Source organism: Idiotropiscis lumnitzeri, chromosome 12, assembly GCF_059441095.1.
Source record: "Idiotropiscis lumnitzeri isolate Australia: NSW breed Sydney's pygmy pipehorse chromosome 12, RoL_Ilum_1.0, whole genome shotgun sequence".
Taxonomy (NCBI): Eukaryota; Metazoa; Chordata; class Actinopteri; order Syngnathiformes; family Syngnathidae; genus Idiotropiscis; species Idiotropiscis lumnitzeri.
In genome coordinates this window covers 17,368,012-17,385,719 of record NC_142402.1, presented here as the reverse complement: position 1 = coordinate 17,385,719, position 17,708 = coordinate 17,368,012, and the positions used below count along the sequence as shown (strand labels likewise).

The 17,708-nt window shown below is 43.6% G+C and overlaps 1 protein-coding gene across 3 annotated transcripts in view; it reads left to right on the top strand.

Moving 5' to 3' along the window:
- Positions 1-16,255, top strand: part of cadm3 (cell adhesion molecule 3) — a 74,006-nt gene extending 57,751 nt beyond the window's left edge. Inside the window, exons 6-12 of one of the 3 annotated variants that reach the window (XM_088311163.1) lie at positions 6,110-6,280; positions 6,934-7,024; positions 11,488-11,660; positions 12,646-12,957; positions 13,223-13,243; positions 15,294-15,419; positions 15,648-16,255. In XM_088311163.1, coding sequence (XP_088167289.1) covers positions 6,110-6,280; positions 6,934-7,024; positions 11,488-11,660; positions 12,646-12,957; positions 13,223-13,243; positions 15,294-15,419; positions 15,648-15,766 — 1,013 coding nt within the window. In that variant the 3' untranslated portion in view covers positions 15,767-16,255. The remainder of the gene's footprint in view (positions 1-6,109; positions 6,281-6,933; positions 7,025-11,487; positions 11,661-12,645; positions 12,958-13,222; positions 13,244-15,293; positions 15,420-15,647) is intronic. The other 2 variants (XM_088311164.1, XM_088311165.1) reach the window with 2 other exon arrangements.
- The last annotated feature ends 1,453 nt before the right edge of the window (positions 16,256-17,708 follow it).

The window sequence follows — 17,708 nt, the reverse complement described above, 5'->3', positions numbered from 1 at the left end:
CAATTTATTGGTCAGCTTGTCGGTTGGATAGTTATTTGATTAGTTAGCTGGGCTCGCTAATGAGTTAGTTGGCACCTCAATTAGTTGGAAAATAAATCGTTAGTTCTGCAGTTAGTTAGCCAGTTAGGCATTTGCTTGGTCAACTACGGTGGTTGGTTATCTGGTCGGATGGGAGGTGCCCTCAAAGGTGTCGGCCCGGTCTATTTGGGACGTTCTGGCCCTTTAAAAAGTAAAGCGAAAGCGATCCAGATCCAGCTGTCCGAATGGCGGACACACCAATCACTCATTGCCTCGCGCACGCACGCACGCACGCGCTGTCAAATGGTCCTCGTTAGCGATTGGAGGAGCAAACGTTGTCATTCATCCACTTGATGGCGTGCGCGTGCGTGCGTTTGGATGGACACGAGGCTGTGATGAGAGAACGACAGCAGGCGTGTGCGCGCGCGATCATGTGCAAAGTATAATGACTGTGCGCGTGCGTTTGTGAAGTTAGATCGTGTTTGTGAGCATGCATGTGTTTGCACGTGAGACATGGGAGAATGACTGTGTTTTTGTTATTGTGTGCGCGTGTGTGTTTGAGCCTGGAAGACTTGGTGTGTGGCGCGCATGTGTTTGTCAAGAGAACGTGTGCGTCTGTGCGACGATCGCGTGTTTACGTGTGAAGTCACAAAATGAAAATTGCGCGTGTGTGTGCGTGGGCAGTAAGACGGGGTGCCCGCGCGTGTGTGTGATTGCGTGTGTGCGTGTGCGCATTATGCTGTCTACAGGAAGATTGAAGATGGCGCGTGACGCGTGTGAATGTGTGTGCGTGTCTGTTTGAAGACACTGACTGTGTGTGTGTGTGCATGTGTGAAGACAAAGTGTGACTGCGTGTGCACGTGAGAGAGAGAGAGAGAGTACGTGTGCGTGCGTGCGTGCGTGTTCTCGTTCTTGATGCTGCATGTGCGCGTTCTTCTGTGTAAGAAAGTACGGAAGCAAAAGTGTGTTTACGAATAAATTAAGTGCGTCTGTATTTGCATGTGCGCGTGAGTGAGAGAGAAAATTGTGAATGACAGTATGTGGTGTCAAGTGTGTGTGTGTGTTTGCAAATAAGTGAAGTGTGCCTATGTGTGAAAGTGGAGAGTAGCAAATGCCAGCGTGTGACAAGATGAAATGTGTGTGCGTTTGTGAATAAATAGTGTATGTGTGCGCGTGCTTGTGTGCGTGCGTGTGTGTGTGAGCAAAGGCTGCATAAGGGCTGAGGATGAAGAGGAATTAACGCCACCACAGAAGAAGCAGAGTCAAGGTGGCTTTGCAGTTGACGAGATGGGAGGTGGCGGTGTGGGGGGGTTTGCTTCGGTTTTCGAGAAGAGCCGACCGGAGAGCGCAACAGGAGAGGAGTTAGCGAGAAGCTGCGAAGGCTGATGAAATGGAGACAGAAATCAGGAAAGCGGATTTAGATAGCGAGATGGAAGTGTGCGCGCGCGTGCGTGCGTGTGTGGTGAAAAAGAAGTGGGGAGTGGTAATTGAGAAGAATGAAAGGCTAAGAGCTGTGAGGAGTGTATTAGTTGTACGGCGTGAGAGCACCATGGATCATTTAGTGACATCCTTCCGCGCGCCCAATGCAGCAAAATGGGGATTAATGGTCACACTTGAGGGCCAAATGGCAGAATTATCAGCCTCGGATTTTCATAATGTGGACAAGGCCAAGTGGCACATGTGGAACTCTTGAACGACGGCTAACGTGACACATTTAACCGGTGTGGGCCGAATACATTCATGAGCGAGATGGAGCAAAAATTGGTCCTGTCTTGGGAAAGAATTTAGCTGCCAGGATTAGTCATGAGAACGAAGGAACAATGAAGGCACAAAAATTTGTAATGTCTTAACTCATTTAATATCCATAAAACACACACACATATATATATATATATATATAATGTTCAGAAATTTAGTTCCCAACTACCAAAGACGTATTTACACGTTCTTTTTGTGCGAGAGTGTACAGGAAGGTCTCACGCGCCTTCTGATTGAAGAGTAAGTCTTGACTGCAATGTTATTAAAAAAAAATGCCAGTAAGTGGTAACAAGTATAAGATCAGACAGTAATCATGCAATGAATGAGAATTTTTACGAGTGAGCGTGGTGGAGTAGCATGGAAAGATCCATGCAAGACATGGGCGATCGAGTTGCTGCGTGTCAAACGATAACGTTTCTTTCGTCAGACAAACGAAAGAAGCTAACAACCAATCACGGCTCTCGTTAGCTTATTTGTGATCGTATTTGAGCAAAACAAAAATGTCACACGTCACCATATCCCAAAATGGATTCAATGTCAGTTTTGCCTCAAAATTTCAACGCAAAATTCCCCAACATAACAAAATAAAAATTTTGGCTAATGTGTTAAAAGTAAAAGGCAGCCCTGAAATCTCCTACTTGGAGAGCCGTTCGCAGTGACATGCCAAAATGAAAACATCAAAGTGCAAAAATAACCAGATGAAGTCATTCCCTTTTAAAAAATGGAAAGCTACAGACGTTTTGTCGTCCTTATTCTCTTGACTTGGTTTTCTTTTTTCACTCTTCACGTCCTACTGCGCTTTGGCGGATCAAAGTATTCTCCTCTCAGCTGCGTGGTTTCTAAAAAATGTCAATTTGGTTTCCGGAGATCTGCAGTTTGTGTAGCGGTTTAAAAAAAAAAAAAAAAGGAACGGCTTAAAAATACTTGCATGCACTCTGCTGGCATAAAAAAAAAAAAAAAAAAAAAATCTTCTTTTCTGTGACGCAAACCACAGAAAAAAAAAAACATGTTGACTCTCTGCGGTCAAATGTTTTCTGTCTGCCCCCGACAACTTCCGTTGACCTCGTGTTACGGATCATCGCCGCCTGATATCTCGCCTGGAATATAAAAAAAAAAAATGTTTTCAAAGACAAACGGAGATGCAGCTTTCACCCACTGTGGGAAGGCCGTTTATTTTTTTATGGCGGCTTGCTTGTAATTATAGAGAGTCAAAAGAAGAGCGGTGGGCTCCAAACGCACGATGGCAGCTTGTTTTTTTTTTTGGTTTTTTTGCTCTCTGCTAATCCTGCTAACGTGACTAATTAAGCAAAAAGATGACCTCATAAATCAGACATAATCCCGTTTAATAGTAATGACTGTTTGGATTATTATGTGAGTGCAACATTACAGCGTTTCGGCACACTTTGTTGTCCCGCGGCCAAGTCCAAGCAACCGCCTACGACTTTTTGCACATGAAAGAGGGTCGAAAAGTGGCCACGGCCGCCCGCAAATTCAAGCGTCACCGCCGTAAATGACGGTCAAATTGGCGTTTTTATTTTTGAAAACAAACAAAATGTGCAAATAGACGAGACCACTGTTACACTTTTCACACGGGGTGTACCCCCTGGAGGGTGTGCGTGTACCTTAACTATGAGGAGTTTATTTCAAAATACATCATATAGTTTATTTTTCTTTTTTGTTTTTTTGTTTTTTTTGGGGGGGGTACATATAATTAGATGAGAATTTTTGCAAATAGAATAAAAACTGAAAAATATGAAATAAACAATTTTATAGAGGACTTTTTTTTCATTTGCAAACTCTTTTCTCTCTTTTCTGGAGGAATAAAAAAACACTTCATGTAAAAAAAAAAAAAAAAAAAAATCTAATGTAAATATGAAATTATAAATAAAAATATAAAATAAAAAAATTTGTGAAGATGAGCAATTTTTTTTTTTTATCAGACCAGCACACGTGCGAGCGGACGTAAAATTTTCTTTAAAACTAATTTTGCTATGTTTCAGCTTTACTCCAAACATTTGCTGCAGCGAAAACACTCCAATGACTCGCCATAAAAATCCTTTATGAACGTTTGGAAAGTTTAGCCCCTAAAGCCAGTTTCAATCAAGCCCATGGAATTTGGTAGGTGAGTGTATGAGACCTATCAACAAGTCTCAAGAAGTCAAAAGACATAACAGGACGGGCGCCATTCTGGTTTGAAGTGCCCTACCGTGCCTTTTTGGCGGCCATGTTGGCAGGGGCGACGTTCCGCTCAAGGGCAATGCGTGGACACAAATTATTTTCTTTGATTTTCATGAGCTTTATATTTTTATGTCAATCCCAAATTGTCTGCTATCGCTACAGAACATTAGAAAAAGCCCCAAAAATATTTTGCCCGATGCAATCTTTTTTCTAGTTTCCTTCTCAACATTTTATGACGGTGAGAGCACAATTTTCCAGCATCTTTGTTCTTTTAGTTTTCTGGGCGTCCACATACATGGAATGCGCTGACACTTTTTGCTTCACTTTTCTGGACCTTCGTTTACTTGGTTACATGAAATTTAATAAGAATTATGGAGGCACAGATCGTCTCAAGATGCCATGCCCAAAAAAGATGTCTGAAGGTTTGAACAAGCCATTTTATTCTTAGTCTGGCCATTTTCAGAAATCCTTCAAAGACAAACTCCTCTTAGACATTTTGAAAGTACTTTTTTTTTTTTCCAGCCCAGAGCGGCAATAATATGTTCCATGAGAAAAAAAACAATGCGCCTTGGACTTTAATGCGGTCGCGGTTTCGAGGACTTAGGTAAGCAATTACCGTTGCATTATTGATGTTCGCTAGGCGAGAAAAAGACACAAGTATTAATATCACTTTAGCGCTGAACAGTAATTCCACTCGTTCTCGTAAGTTTACACACCCTGGCAGAATGTTTAAGATGTGTGATGATCAGGAAAAATACATTATAAGACAATTTGGCTGAGCACAATCGTGGAACGAAACAGAAAATAATGAGATTGTCCCCGTTCAGTCATCGGTCAGATATTAGCGCAAAATTGCCAGAATTTCGCAAAATCTGCCAAGGAACGTAAACATTCAAGCATGATCGGAAACACCGTGTTAAAATAATATCTACATTGAGATGCGTGAGATTGTTGAGATGAAGGTGGAGGTTGTTATTTTTCATTTCTTGCAACGTGGACGTTTCTTTTGCTCATTTGGAATCCAAGTGTTCTATATTTTACGATGGGTCAGCGCGGAGGAAGGTCCCGCCCTGCTCGTCGGTGAAATTCAAGTCTGTAAGAACTAGCATATCCCTGTAGATGGCAGCGTTGCATCGCGATGGATTTTTTAGCTCAGCACCGTTTTTGAGTAGAAGATAAAGATTAGAGGGTGAATCCCAGTTTGTCCCGTTGGTTATGCGGGAGAGAAATGCCAACTCATCGGAAGTCAAACAAGTTTAGCTAACTCACCCTGGAACAGAGAGTGCTTATTTATGGTATAAACGGTGCATGTGTTGCAATAGGTGTTTGAAAGTACGCGTGACAATCATAAGAAAAAGAGGAGATCGGAAATGCTGTGTAAAACAAGCCAGTGATGTTCAATTTACTCAAGCAATTGATTTTCTATAATATTCCATCCAAGCTACTTGGTGGCCATTGTGAATCCGCTTTATTTACCTCTGGACTGAACACCGCTTGCCGTCCTTGCTAATTATTTTGCCAGCACTTGTTGGCCGTATCCCGACGATCAATAAAGTCATCGTTAATGAACAAAACATTTCCAATTGATGGGATGTGACAAGCGGCTACAACAGGAGTTTAATTAAAAGCGAAGTCCACTTCATCCCGACGGCCGACATTTAGTCACTGCGTTAATTGTTTGTCAGCGCAGCGCACACCTGTGCTTTTGTTTTTTTTTAAAGCGCACCTCCCTGAAATGTGAAATACTTTCCACCTTTTACTCTCTTATTATTTTGCCGCATTAGTCAGCACAAAGGAAGGCAGAGGGGAGAATATGGCCGGTGCGTAAAGGCATTGTTAGGTGAGCGGTATATGTGGCGTATCGTGATGGATTGGGGAACAAAACACCCGGGGGCGCGCGTCGTTGCTGCGCACCAAACACATTTTTCATTTAATGGGAACAAATGGGCGTCGCCGTAGCGGCACAAAAAGTAGAACATTCTAATTAGATGACAGTGGTGTATGGCACTGGTGGTGCATGGGCGGCGAACATTTTCAAGGCGTGGGGTGGAATTTCCAGAGATTTAGAAAAAAAAAAAAAATGGAGCGTGAATAAAATTGTTTTTTAGATTCATAACAGATGCTTTAAAAGTGCAATGCCTTTTTTCCACCGCAGGTCGGCCGGACGTGGTGGAGTCGGTTCCGGATGAGCCCACGTACAACGTGAGCAGCGAGCTGACGTTGGAGGCGGGCCGCGCCGACGACAACCAGGTGGTCACCTGTGCCGTGGACCACCCGTCGCTCGCCCCGGGGGACAAGAGGAGTGAGCAGGTGCTCCAAGTTTTGTGTAAGTCACCTGATGGACAGAGACTCCTCACTCTGCACTTAAGTAGAGGTACACATAAAAAAAAATAAAATAAATAGTAAAAGCAGAAGTATTGATTCCATTCCCAATCTTAAACCGAGTGGCCAAGGTTGCCAAAATTTGTCCTCAAGTAAGAGTTCTGTTACTTTGGATTACTATGACTCGAATAAAAGTAAAACGCGCCAAATAATTAAATAAGAGTAAAATAGTGCTCAGTGAAGAAAAAAATACTCATGTACTTACTTATGAGTAACTTCTGATTTATTTTCTAATCACCTAGAATGTCAAATATCCCTAAAAATAAATGTGTCGTGCAAATTCGGATATTGCTCAATATTATCACTCAAAACAATATCTTAAAAAACAAAATACATAAAATCAACTGAGGCAAATTCAGCCACCAGAAATCTGAATGTGGCTCGGCACTGCCACCATGTGGCCCACACTGGTACTGCTTATTTGTGCGGGGAGGGGCGGTGGGGGGGAGTGCTTATGTCATAATGGGAGGCGGCTGACAGATGCGAGTCGATGGCGATACGGTTGAACGAGAGTATCTGAGTGGCGCGCATGTCTGCACCCTTTTCAGTCCTGCGTTACGTAACTTTGTCTCTGAGCGTGTGTATTTTCATTTACAGATTCTCCCAACGTGCAGATCGAACCCGAGAGCGATCTGCCTCGTGAGGGGGAGAAGTTTCACCTCGAGTGTTTGGGCAATAGCAACCCCGAGTAAGAAAACACACACACACGCACTCACACGCACTCACACACACACGTTGTAAATGATTAAAACAGTCGTCTAGACACAAAATGCAGTGCACCACACGCTCGTAGTCAACTTTCACATCCCAGACTGAGGTCGTGTCTCGTCAACAGCAGAAGAAATGGGATAGTGCACTTTCATTCTCCCCTTACAAAGCGTAAAAAAAAAAAAAAAAACAAAGTTCATTGACGAAGGTCAATATGATGAACCAGCCTGAGGTGTTTGGTGTCAGAAGTGGGATTATAAACCATTGCCATCCATCAGTATTTGTATCAGAAGTTGGATTTTATTCTCACACGCCTGGAGGAATCTTTTCAATCGCTTCCGGACTTAAAAGATGCCACTTTGAAGTAAATTGTTTATGGTCAATATGATAAACCGCCCTGGAGGAATTGGTGTCAGAAGTGGGATAAAAAAAAAAAAAAATAGTTGCCCGAAGGCTATTGAGGAGAATGAAGTCTTTGCGATCTTCCTTGAGAAAACGAACACCAATTATGTTAAGGTGGCGATAGTTTGTATCCCACTTCTGCCAACAAATATTTCAAGGACGACTATTGTTCAAATTCCACTTCTGAACATTTGTAGTTGCCCATACATGGGCTGCTCACGACCTCGTTTGTCAAGTATGTGAAAGCGTTGATTAAGCACAAGGCCTGGATTCAAATCCCACTTCTGACACCAAATAGAATGTGTGTTTATTTTAGTCCTTTCTCGTCATGTATCAATAATGTGCTGACATAATAAGCCACTCCCACATTGAGGTATTTGGTGTCAGATGTGAGCTCAGATCCTACTTCTGACACCAAATAGCTTGTTTTGTGTATTTGTCATTCCTCGCCATGTTACGATGATGCGTCAATACGATAAACCATGTCCACCTTGGAGTGTTCGGTGTGAGAAGTGGGTTTCGATTCGACGCCACCCAAGTGGTATTGGGTCCAGCACGAACTTATTTCTAGCTGTGTTAGATTTGCTATCCGGTTGATGCGCTAAGCTAACACCAAGCCTTTTGTTGACGTTAGTCGATTCGATGAGTTGCCCCGAGGTATTTGGAGTCAGACGTGGGATCAAAACATTGAAACATTACAACTCAGTTCCACTAGTTACATGTATTACCTTGTGTCATTTAGCCCCCCCAAATTATGAATAGGCCGCCTGTGGGCAGAAAAATGCAACCTAGTCACAATGTATCGCAAAAGTCCCAAACACACAAATACACATCTTGAGTCAAATGCACTCTCTCTTTCCTTGTGGCCTTTCTGAATTATAGATGAAGCTTCTCGCCACCCGCATTCATCGATCCACTCTTTTCCGTTCCTCCCCTCCCTACCGCATCACCTGCTGCCAATTTGCGCCTTTCCATCTTGTCACCCCTCCCCCCCCCCAACTCCCGCTTATGTCCTTCTAGCCTGTAATGATCTCCACTCGCGCCTTTTCCATCAAAGCACATGCACACATACTCCCGCCTGTCAGTTTGATTGACAGATGGATCAGATAGTAACCAGGGGGAAGGTGGAAGGGGGTGTTTTCTTGGAGAAGGTTGATTGACCCAAGGAAGAAGTGGGATTCGAACCAGTACTTTTCTTTACTTGGCTTGGCAAGCTAGGCTAACGTATTCGTTTGGGTAGACAGGTAGGTGGGCACAGTGGCTGGGTAGGGAGCTTGTTAGTTACACAAGTGGTTGTTTAGGTAGGCTCGGGTGGAAGGAAGGATGGTCAGTTACAGTAAGTTTTTATGTTTGGTTGGTAGTTAGTTATTTAGCAAGGTTATTATGTAGATTGGTAGGAATGGTGGTCAGTCAGTCGGTAAATGGGTGGGCTTGTTCAGTTGGTAGATAAGAAAGATAATTGGAGCTTGACCAGTCGGTTGGTAGGTATTTATTTAGATAGGTTGGTTTCTAGATTGGTTGATAGTTGTCAAAGCACAGGTAGGTAGGTAGGTATCTATCTAGATGAATTTGTCGATAGGTACTGTAGATTGATAGATTAAGTTGGTAGAAAAGTAGTTTATGACTCGGTTGGTTGGGAAAAACAGGCGGTTGGCCATTGGGTCACTGGGTAGAAAGGTTGACCAGTCGGTTGGTAGATATTTTTTTGTTAGATTGTCATCTGAGTACGTACATAGGTGAGTAAGTAGGTAGGTAGGAAAACAGTGGGTTTGGTTGGTTGACCAGTCAGCTGGTAGATATTTCGGTTGGTTTGTAAGTTGGAAGATAGTTGTTTACTACCTACTCAGCAGATAAACTGGTCGGTAGTTACTGTAAGCAGGTAGATTCGGTCGGTAGGAAAGTAGGTCGGTTGGTTGGTTGGTAGGTAGGAAGGTAGATAGGTTGGTAAAAATGTTGGTGTGCCGGTTAGGTCACTTGGTAGGCAGGTAGGTTGGTAGGTTTGCTCAATATTAAAAAAAGGTCAGTCTGTTGGTGGTTGGTTAGGGTTAGGGAATTTAGGTCGGTTAGTTACATAGGTAGGCAGGTAGATTAGTTGGCTGGTAGATCAGGTCTACATTTAACTACCCATCTACATAGAACTATCTTTTTATCTAGTTATTCAGGTGCTGTTGTTCGGTATGCAAACATCGTTGGCAGAGGTAAAAACAAAACTGACGATAATGGTCGGAAGCCACCATAAAAAAATAATTAACAGTGGCATAAATGTTAATAATCCCAGAGACGAAAGAGGGAAGAAGATCTCCTGTTGGCTGTAAAAGGCGATGGGCTGGTGTTATGCGAACGTTCCTCTCCTTCCTTCCCCCCGACCCCCGTCCACCGTCACCCCCCTCGCAGTGACAGATCGTCTGCAATTAAGCAAACAATTAAGTCGGCATTTAGCGTCTGTAAGTGGCTGTTATGAAACATTACACTCAAAAGTCAATGTGCGTTTTACGGTCCCGGGAGCGGCCCACTAATCGCTCGGATGTTGCCGGTGCCGCTGCAAAAAAAAAAAAAAAAAAGTAAAACAAAAAGCTGCAATCCAGGTCATGATTTGGAAAAGGCTGATTGTTGCACTTTTAAGAGGCGATTGTTGCACTGTAAGGGCAAGGGAAAAAATCGCCCAATCAGACCAAATGCTGCACTTTTTTTTTTCTTTGCCTTTGCGTGAACTTTTTGTTCACCTTAAATTAGCAAACAGCAACATCACACTGGGACGTGTTGATCAAAAGTGACTTGCAAATTGAGATCAGACGTGTGGATTACACTAATCCTGTAATTTACTGTACAATTTCTACACGCAACAGGTGAAGGTCGTATCAGGATTTATTTTGCCAATGTAGCTAGGACGAGGAAAAAGGTCAGTCGAAAGGTAGTTTTCTCGGTTGGTACGTTATGGAGATCAAAAGGAAGGAAATTGGGTCAATTGGGAGGTACTTTTTGAAGTTGGTCCACTGGTAGGGCGGGTTGGTAGACAGTATATGTACAGTTGGTAGGTTGGCATTTAGGCAGGTAGATTATGTCGTTAAATTGGTAGAAATGTAGGTCGGTCGGTGGTTATTTAAGGGTCCATCTCACTGGCAGACGTTGCCATGACTGCCTCGACTGATTAGTTGTGACGACTATGGAGACCAAAATATTGCTTGTGTTCTAACCAGGACGTCGTCTCATGGAGCCAAATTTGCCCGGAAGTCACCAGGACGGAGATCCTGCACCTGAGTGACGGGGTCTTGATTATTATCCCAGGCCGGTGTGGGTTCAGTCTCGTGGTCGCGTCGACTTCATGAAGCAGCAGAGGTGTCGCTTCGATGTCTCCAGCCATCGACCCACTGGCACGCAGAATTAGTCTCGGCAATGTCTCCGAGACCAGCCGGAGACTTTAAAAGAAGAAATCAACAAAAAGTGTCAGAAATCAATTCAGACACTTTTAAATTTATCGTGACTCCAGCTCGTCTCCATCAGGTCACCAACAGTCTCCAGAGCAATGAGATGGGGCCTTAAGGTCGCCGTTTGCTTATTTAGTTCGGTAGGAAGGCAGGTTAGATATGCACGACAGTTTGGTTTGTACATTCTGAAGATGATTGAAGGTTGTTTCGAGGTGCTGGAGTTGCCTTCTTCTCCTTCCAGTTTCAGCCTTCAGGTCTTAAAAGTGGGGTTGGGTGGGGGGTGCACGTCTTCAGTTCTCGGTGGCGTCCCAGCTGGCCGTCATTGTAATTACCACCGAGCGCCTTGGGGTGCGTCTCATTTGCATAATTGATTCTTTTATCAAGGAACGCCGCCGTTATCGTTCTCATCGCCCGATGGATTTTCCGCTTGCATTGGAAACGCCGATCTTTGTTCTCATGCCCGCCCTCCTTTTGTCCTATCACTTCTTCATCCTGCCTTTTATCCTCCCGCTTAACGGCTGTCCCGTCTTCTCATCATCTTGTCGCCTGCTTGCTTTTCATTTCATTTTTACTCTCTTTTTGAACTTTTTTTTTTCTCCCTCTTTGTGGTTTCTAGGCCATCGTCCTACATTTGGGAGAAGAAAGACGGAGAGCTCCCCCCGCTGGCCAAAGCCGAGGGCACCTTCCTGCGTTTCGAGGCGCTCAACAAGTCGGACAACGGCGTGTACCTGTGCTTCGCCGACAACGGAATCGGGAGCAGCGTCGGCGAGTACGCGCTGTTGGTGCAAGGTAAGCTTTTGTGGAGAGTTGGGCATTCCATTGGAGCTTTTTAATCGTATGCAGGAATTTAATTTTGGTAGATAGTTTTTAGTTACTGTAGATAGAACGTTTGGGGAATGTTTTATGTAGAGTTTAAGATTCTTTTTAACGTTTTGAAGGGAAGGTAGGTCTATAGTAGGAGCGGAATGGTGGAGGCAACCCACAGCACTGTCCGAACCTCGGTTGGACCACGGTTTGGTTTTGCTTTATCGGGCCTGATAGTTCAGGCGGAAAAGTGATCTAGATCAGGGGTGGGCAAACCTTTTGATTGGCGGGCCACAATGGGTTCCAAAATCTGACAGAGGGGCAGATGGATGGAGTGTTTTGGTACTTCATCGGAGAAAAAAAATGCATTTAATTTGAAATGAAAGTGAACAAAATCATCACAACAATATATATGTCTTTGAAAAACCACAGTATTTAGAAAATAAAACATGAACAAGGTTTATTCATTTCATTTTTTTTTTCAAGTTCGGCGGGCCGGATTAAAACGTTATATGGGCCACATGTGGCCCGCGGGCCGTAGTTTGCCCACGCCTGAGCTAGATGGTCGTGTAGTCTGAGCTGGCCACCTTCAGACATCCTCCCTCACAGCGCTCAACAGCGTCAACAAAATGTGAATTTGCAAAACTGAAAAACCGTGGTCCAGAGCGGCGTCTCGTCTCGTGCAGAAGCTGTGGAACGGTTCTTCGTTTTATAGCGCCGCATCCGTGCTGCGTAGATTCAACGAGCCGAAAGAACGTTTGGGCAATGTTTTCAAGAAAAGTCTTGGATTATCTTCTGTTTTTTTTTTTCCATCTTTTTTTTCTCTTCTAATTTTCTTTCATTTTGTTTCCTCTTCACCAACCGCGTTGCCTTTGCTTTACTTCCAAACGCTTTTGCCTCGCGCTTCGCTCCCCTTTTCTGTCCCGCATTGTACGGTCCGCCACCTTTGCTATCATCTCCCCTGCAAAAGATCCCACTGACCCCACGGACTCCGCCAGCGTCCCCCTTACTTCCACGGCCACATTTTCCTCCCTGGTGACCGATCCCACTTCCTCCCCTCCCGAGCTTTCCTCCACCGGGTTCCCGTCCGAAACGCCGCCCACCGCAAGCGTCACCGCAACCGTCACCACCACCACCGCCGCCGCCTCTACCGCGCTTTCCAACGACCTTTTCCCCGACTTGACCGTCAGCCCTGACTCCTCGGCAACGCCTCCACCTTTCTCCCTTTCCTCCCTGACTCCCTCAGTTTCCGACGAGCAGAACGGACATGACACCCCCACAGGTAAAGAAAAATAAAAAATGACATCATTAAGTGCGAGGCCCCTCCCACTTTGGCAAATGAATACAATGTTGCTCAACTTGTCGCCATGGAGACAAGGACTTTGCATGCATGTCGGGATTTCACATCTTTTTTTTTCTTTCTTTCTTTGTCCCTCCTTACCGCCGCACCCACCCGGTGATAATCCCTGAACACAAAATCACAACACACACACACACACACACACACAAAAAAACTCATCCCATGGTTTCCTCATCCACTCACCAAGATGCGGCTGAAAACATCGCAGGTAACAATGTGCAATCTGTTTTCCACCTGTTTGTCACCTGCGTGCTTGTACGAGGCGCAACGTGCGCCTCACAATCTGATGCGGTACAAGAGTCGTATCAAGAAATACTTGCAGATGGCTGGTTAGGTAGGTGGGTGGATTAGTTGGTCAGTTGGTATTCGGAAATGAATGCAGGTTTGAAGAAAACAGGACGTAAGTCGTAAGACAGGCAGGTCGATACGTATGCAGTAGTTTGGTTTGTTTAGTTAGGTCGATAGGTTGTAAGTCGACGGTTAGGTAGGTTGGTTAGTCCCGCATAGATCTCAATTGTTTGGAAGGTCGTTAATTAATTGGATAGGTTGGTAAAAAAAAAAAAAAGGTCATTGTTCAGTTGGTTAAATCAGGAGCTTGGTCATAAATCAGTTGGAACATAAATGGCCATGTAGGGAGCTCTTTGGTTAACTAGAGTAGGTAGTTGGTTAGTTAGGTCGGTGGCTCGGCGGCCATAGTTGTTTGGTTAGCGAGGTAGATATGTCGGTTGGTTGTTAGGTTGATGTCCGGGTTGGGAGGATAGTACCGTATTTTTCGGACTTTAAGCCGCCACTTTTTTGGTAGATTTTGAACTATGCGGCTAATACAATGGATTTTGCTTTCGGCGGTTGGGATGCTCTAAAGTTCAGAAAATACGCTAAATAAATCTTTTTTTTTTTTTCTCTCTTGGGGCTTTTCTGTTTTAATTAGCAATACAAGTCATGTTTAGGTAGGTAGTTTGTTTGGTTAGTCTTGCATAGATGTCAATTGTTTGGAAGGTAGGTAGTTAATTGGATAGGTTGATTAAAAAAAAAAGAAAGGTGATTGTAAAGTTGGGTGTAAAGTCAGGAGGTCGGTCAGTAGGTTGTTCATCGATCCGCAGTTAAGGTAGGATAAAGGTTAGGTAGGAATGGTTGCTTTTTTTTAGCTTGTTAGATAGTTGGTCCGGTCGCCAGTTGGCCATTTTGTTTTGTACGCTACTGCCACCCGCAGGATAAGAGTGGAATCATAACACCCAGTCAGATCGACAAGACACTTTAGCCTTGGCGGAGGTCCACTTGCGATGACCACTCTTGTATTGAGCTCATCAGATTGTGTGCTGCGTAGAGTGTGTGTGTGTGTGTGTGTGTGTGCTTTCATGTTATTGAGCATTTAGTTTTGCCCATTAGTTTTATTGCTTTCTGTGTGTCTGTATGTCAGTGAGGTTGTGTGTTTCTGTCAGTACACACACACACACACACACTCACAAGTGAGTAATGAATGTTTCATGGCGTCAGGCGTGTATGCGACACACGTTCTAGCAACACATGACCCTTTGAGTGGTACTGGTCAATTACGCTGTGTCCATTGTGTGTGTGTGTGTGTGTGTGGGGGTGCGTGTGTGTGTTCTTGCACTGACAAGTGGGATTAATGGCCTCATTGGCAGTCTCGCCTCGTCAGCGCTCCCCCATCACCTCCGCACTCGAGTGTGCGTTTTGTACATGCAGGGGTGTGTGCGTGGGTGTGTGTGTGTGTGTGTGTGTGTGTCCAGGTCTGCAGTGGCTCTAAATGCTTTTGAACTCATTCGGTGGAAACCGTTTTCAGACTCAACACTTAAGTTATTAAAACAAAAAAACATTTTTACCGGAGATGTTCATGACAGATTTTTTTTTCGTATTCACTCTTGAGACCTTACCAATATGGATGAATAATAATAATATTTGAATCTACACAATTCCTTCCTTTTTTTTCTGACGCACATTTGCAAGTGCAGTGTAGCACCAACTACTGGCAAGGAGGACTGACTCGATGTCGGATTTTTTTTTTTTCCTGAAGTATTGGTTGCTCGTATTGGCAGACTTCATGAGTACCTGAGACATAGAAATAAGGCCGGTATCGGCCCGAAATAGGAACTCGATTCTTGTACGATGTTTAATGTGTCTCTCTGTTCCTCTCCTCCTCCCTCATCCCATTTTGACATCATCGTCGCCTTCCGCATCCTCACCTCCTCACTACTTCGTCACCTCCCGTCCTCCTCGACCGGTTCTCATGGCCTGGTTAGACCCCACGGCGATGTCGACGTCATCGAGCGTGGACCACGCGGTGATCGGCGGCGTGGTTGCCGTCATCGTCTTCATCCTGCTGTGCCTCCTCATCGTCTTTGGGAGATACCTCATCAGACACAAAGGTTTGGCGCCTTCACACACACACACACACAAATATTTTGGAAAATACATTTGTAACCATTTCAAAAACTTTTTTTGATCATGTTGGAATTATTATATTATTTTGTGAGAAGAAATTTGAGGTCAGCAGCGATTGAAATTTAAATCTTGCCTCCAATCGAAATTGTGATCACGATTCAAATCGAATTGATTGTGCGGTCCTCATTTTTGTCTGCAACTTTTCTTCGCAGGAACGTATTTGACCCATGAGGCCAAAGGCTCGGACGACGCCCCCGACGCCGACACGGCCATCATCAACGCCGAGGGCGGAAACTCCGGAGCCGACGACAAGAAGGAATACTTCATCTAGGGAGGAAAAGAGAAGAAGGAAGGACGGAGGAAAGAACAATCTTCCATTTTGTTTTCACCACACTCAGTTGGTCGAGAAAGCGGCAAATTTTGGGGTGAGGACTTTGTTTGCATCGATACAGGGACGTGAGATTTGCACTCACACGCACGTACACGCACGTACGCGCACACACGCACACACCTTGACTTACTAACACGTTATTGTTTTGTTTCGATCCCGGCATCCCGTTTTCTAACCAACTCCGAAATTGTAACTCGCATTCCTGACCAAGCCACTTCCTACATTAACCTCGCATTCACACCCTAAAAAAAAAGAACAAAACAATGGTACGAGACGCCCTGGAACCCCCACCCGAGGCCCCGCCTCCTACACTACACACGTGTATACGTATAAATATATATATATAAATATAAGCATTCTTTTTACTGGACGGAAACGGTGTCGGATGTGTGCGCGTGTGAATAGAAAAAAGAAAGAAAAAAACACTCTCACTTCCTTGAATACTCGAATTGCCTGTTTTTAGGACATCCGTGCAGAGTATCTGGAAAAGGAAAAAATATGAAATAAATGTCATAATATTAAAAAGTACCAACAATGGTATTGCAATGTAAACTAACTTCAACTGCAAATATTTGCATTGGTTTCGTTCTTGTTGGACTGTTTTTTTGTTTTTTGTTTTTTACGTGTGGGGGGCCTCACTGCAATACATTTCTCGAAAAATAACTTCATTTGCCTAGAATAAAGTTGTGACTTTTTGGGATAAAATGAATTTTGAAAAAGACAAATATTGGTCAACGAAGATAAACATGTATTTTGTTTTAGGATAAAAAAAATGGTACTTTGTGTAAATTTGATTTTTCTTTTTTTTTTTTTACCAAAAATAATATTTTTTAAAATTTCTTAAAAAACATAATTTTATTCTCCAAAAATGGGTTAAGCTGTAACTTTACAAGATCAAATATGTAACTTTTTTTTTAATAGGTCTTAAAATTAATTAATATTATATTATATTTATATATATAATATATATTATATTAATAAAATAATCATCTTGAAAAATCCTCTTCAAAAAAATTTTTAAAAATTCTTCATCTTAATGATCCTGATATAAGTGGGTTTTTTTTTTTCAGTGTGGCCCCACATACAACTTTTAATACATTTACGGGACGTGCTGTGAGAGTTGCGTGTTTTTTTTTTTTTTTTGGTCAAGTGTTTACAGTCTTCACTTAACCCAAATAAACCAAACTGTAGCTATGATTCACGCTTGCAATAATCCAGGGGTGTCCAAACTTTGGATATTAACTGTACATGATGCGCAATAGAAATAAATACAATTATGACAAAATTATCCACACAGTCACAAAACGAAAACATGTTGGTCACGAAAAAAAGCACATTTGAAAAACTGTAATCCAATCTTTCTTTCAACAGAACGGTATAATCCACAAATTACGGGGAAAAAAAGTTGCTCGGTTATTCAATATATTTTTAGACACATCATGTGATTAATGTGATCCCTTCGCTTGCTAATTGCACAATAAAAATTAGCCAGAACCACTCAATATAATCCAACGAGTAAAGAAAAAAAAAAGTCGCAAATCTTAGGCCGCTCCGTGGAGTGGACTTTTTTGGGCACCCCTGTTTTAGGCGCATTGGTACATCCCGGCGAAGGGTTCTCGGAAATGCGTAACGTGGGTTGGGGAAAGTCAAAGGGGAAGCTAAAGCTAATCTGGGTAAGAGGCCGCGGGCGTCGCGCCAACGCGGCGAAACCGCCGGCCGCAAAGTCGTTGAACAACTTCAATGTCCTCGTCCATTTCTTTTCATTCTTTAATCAATCAGCCCCGGCTGCGTCCTGATCCACCTTCAGCCACAAACCCCGCCTGCCCTCACCCTCCATATACGTGATTGATGTGCTGCGTTCCTGGCAGGATGCCCCCCCCCC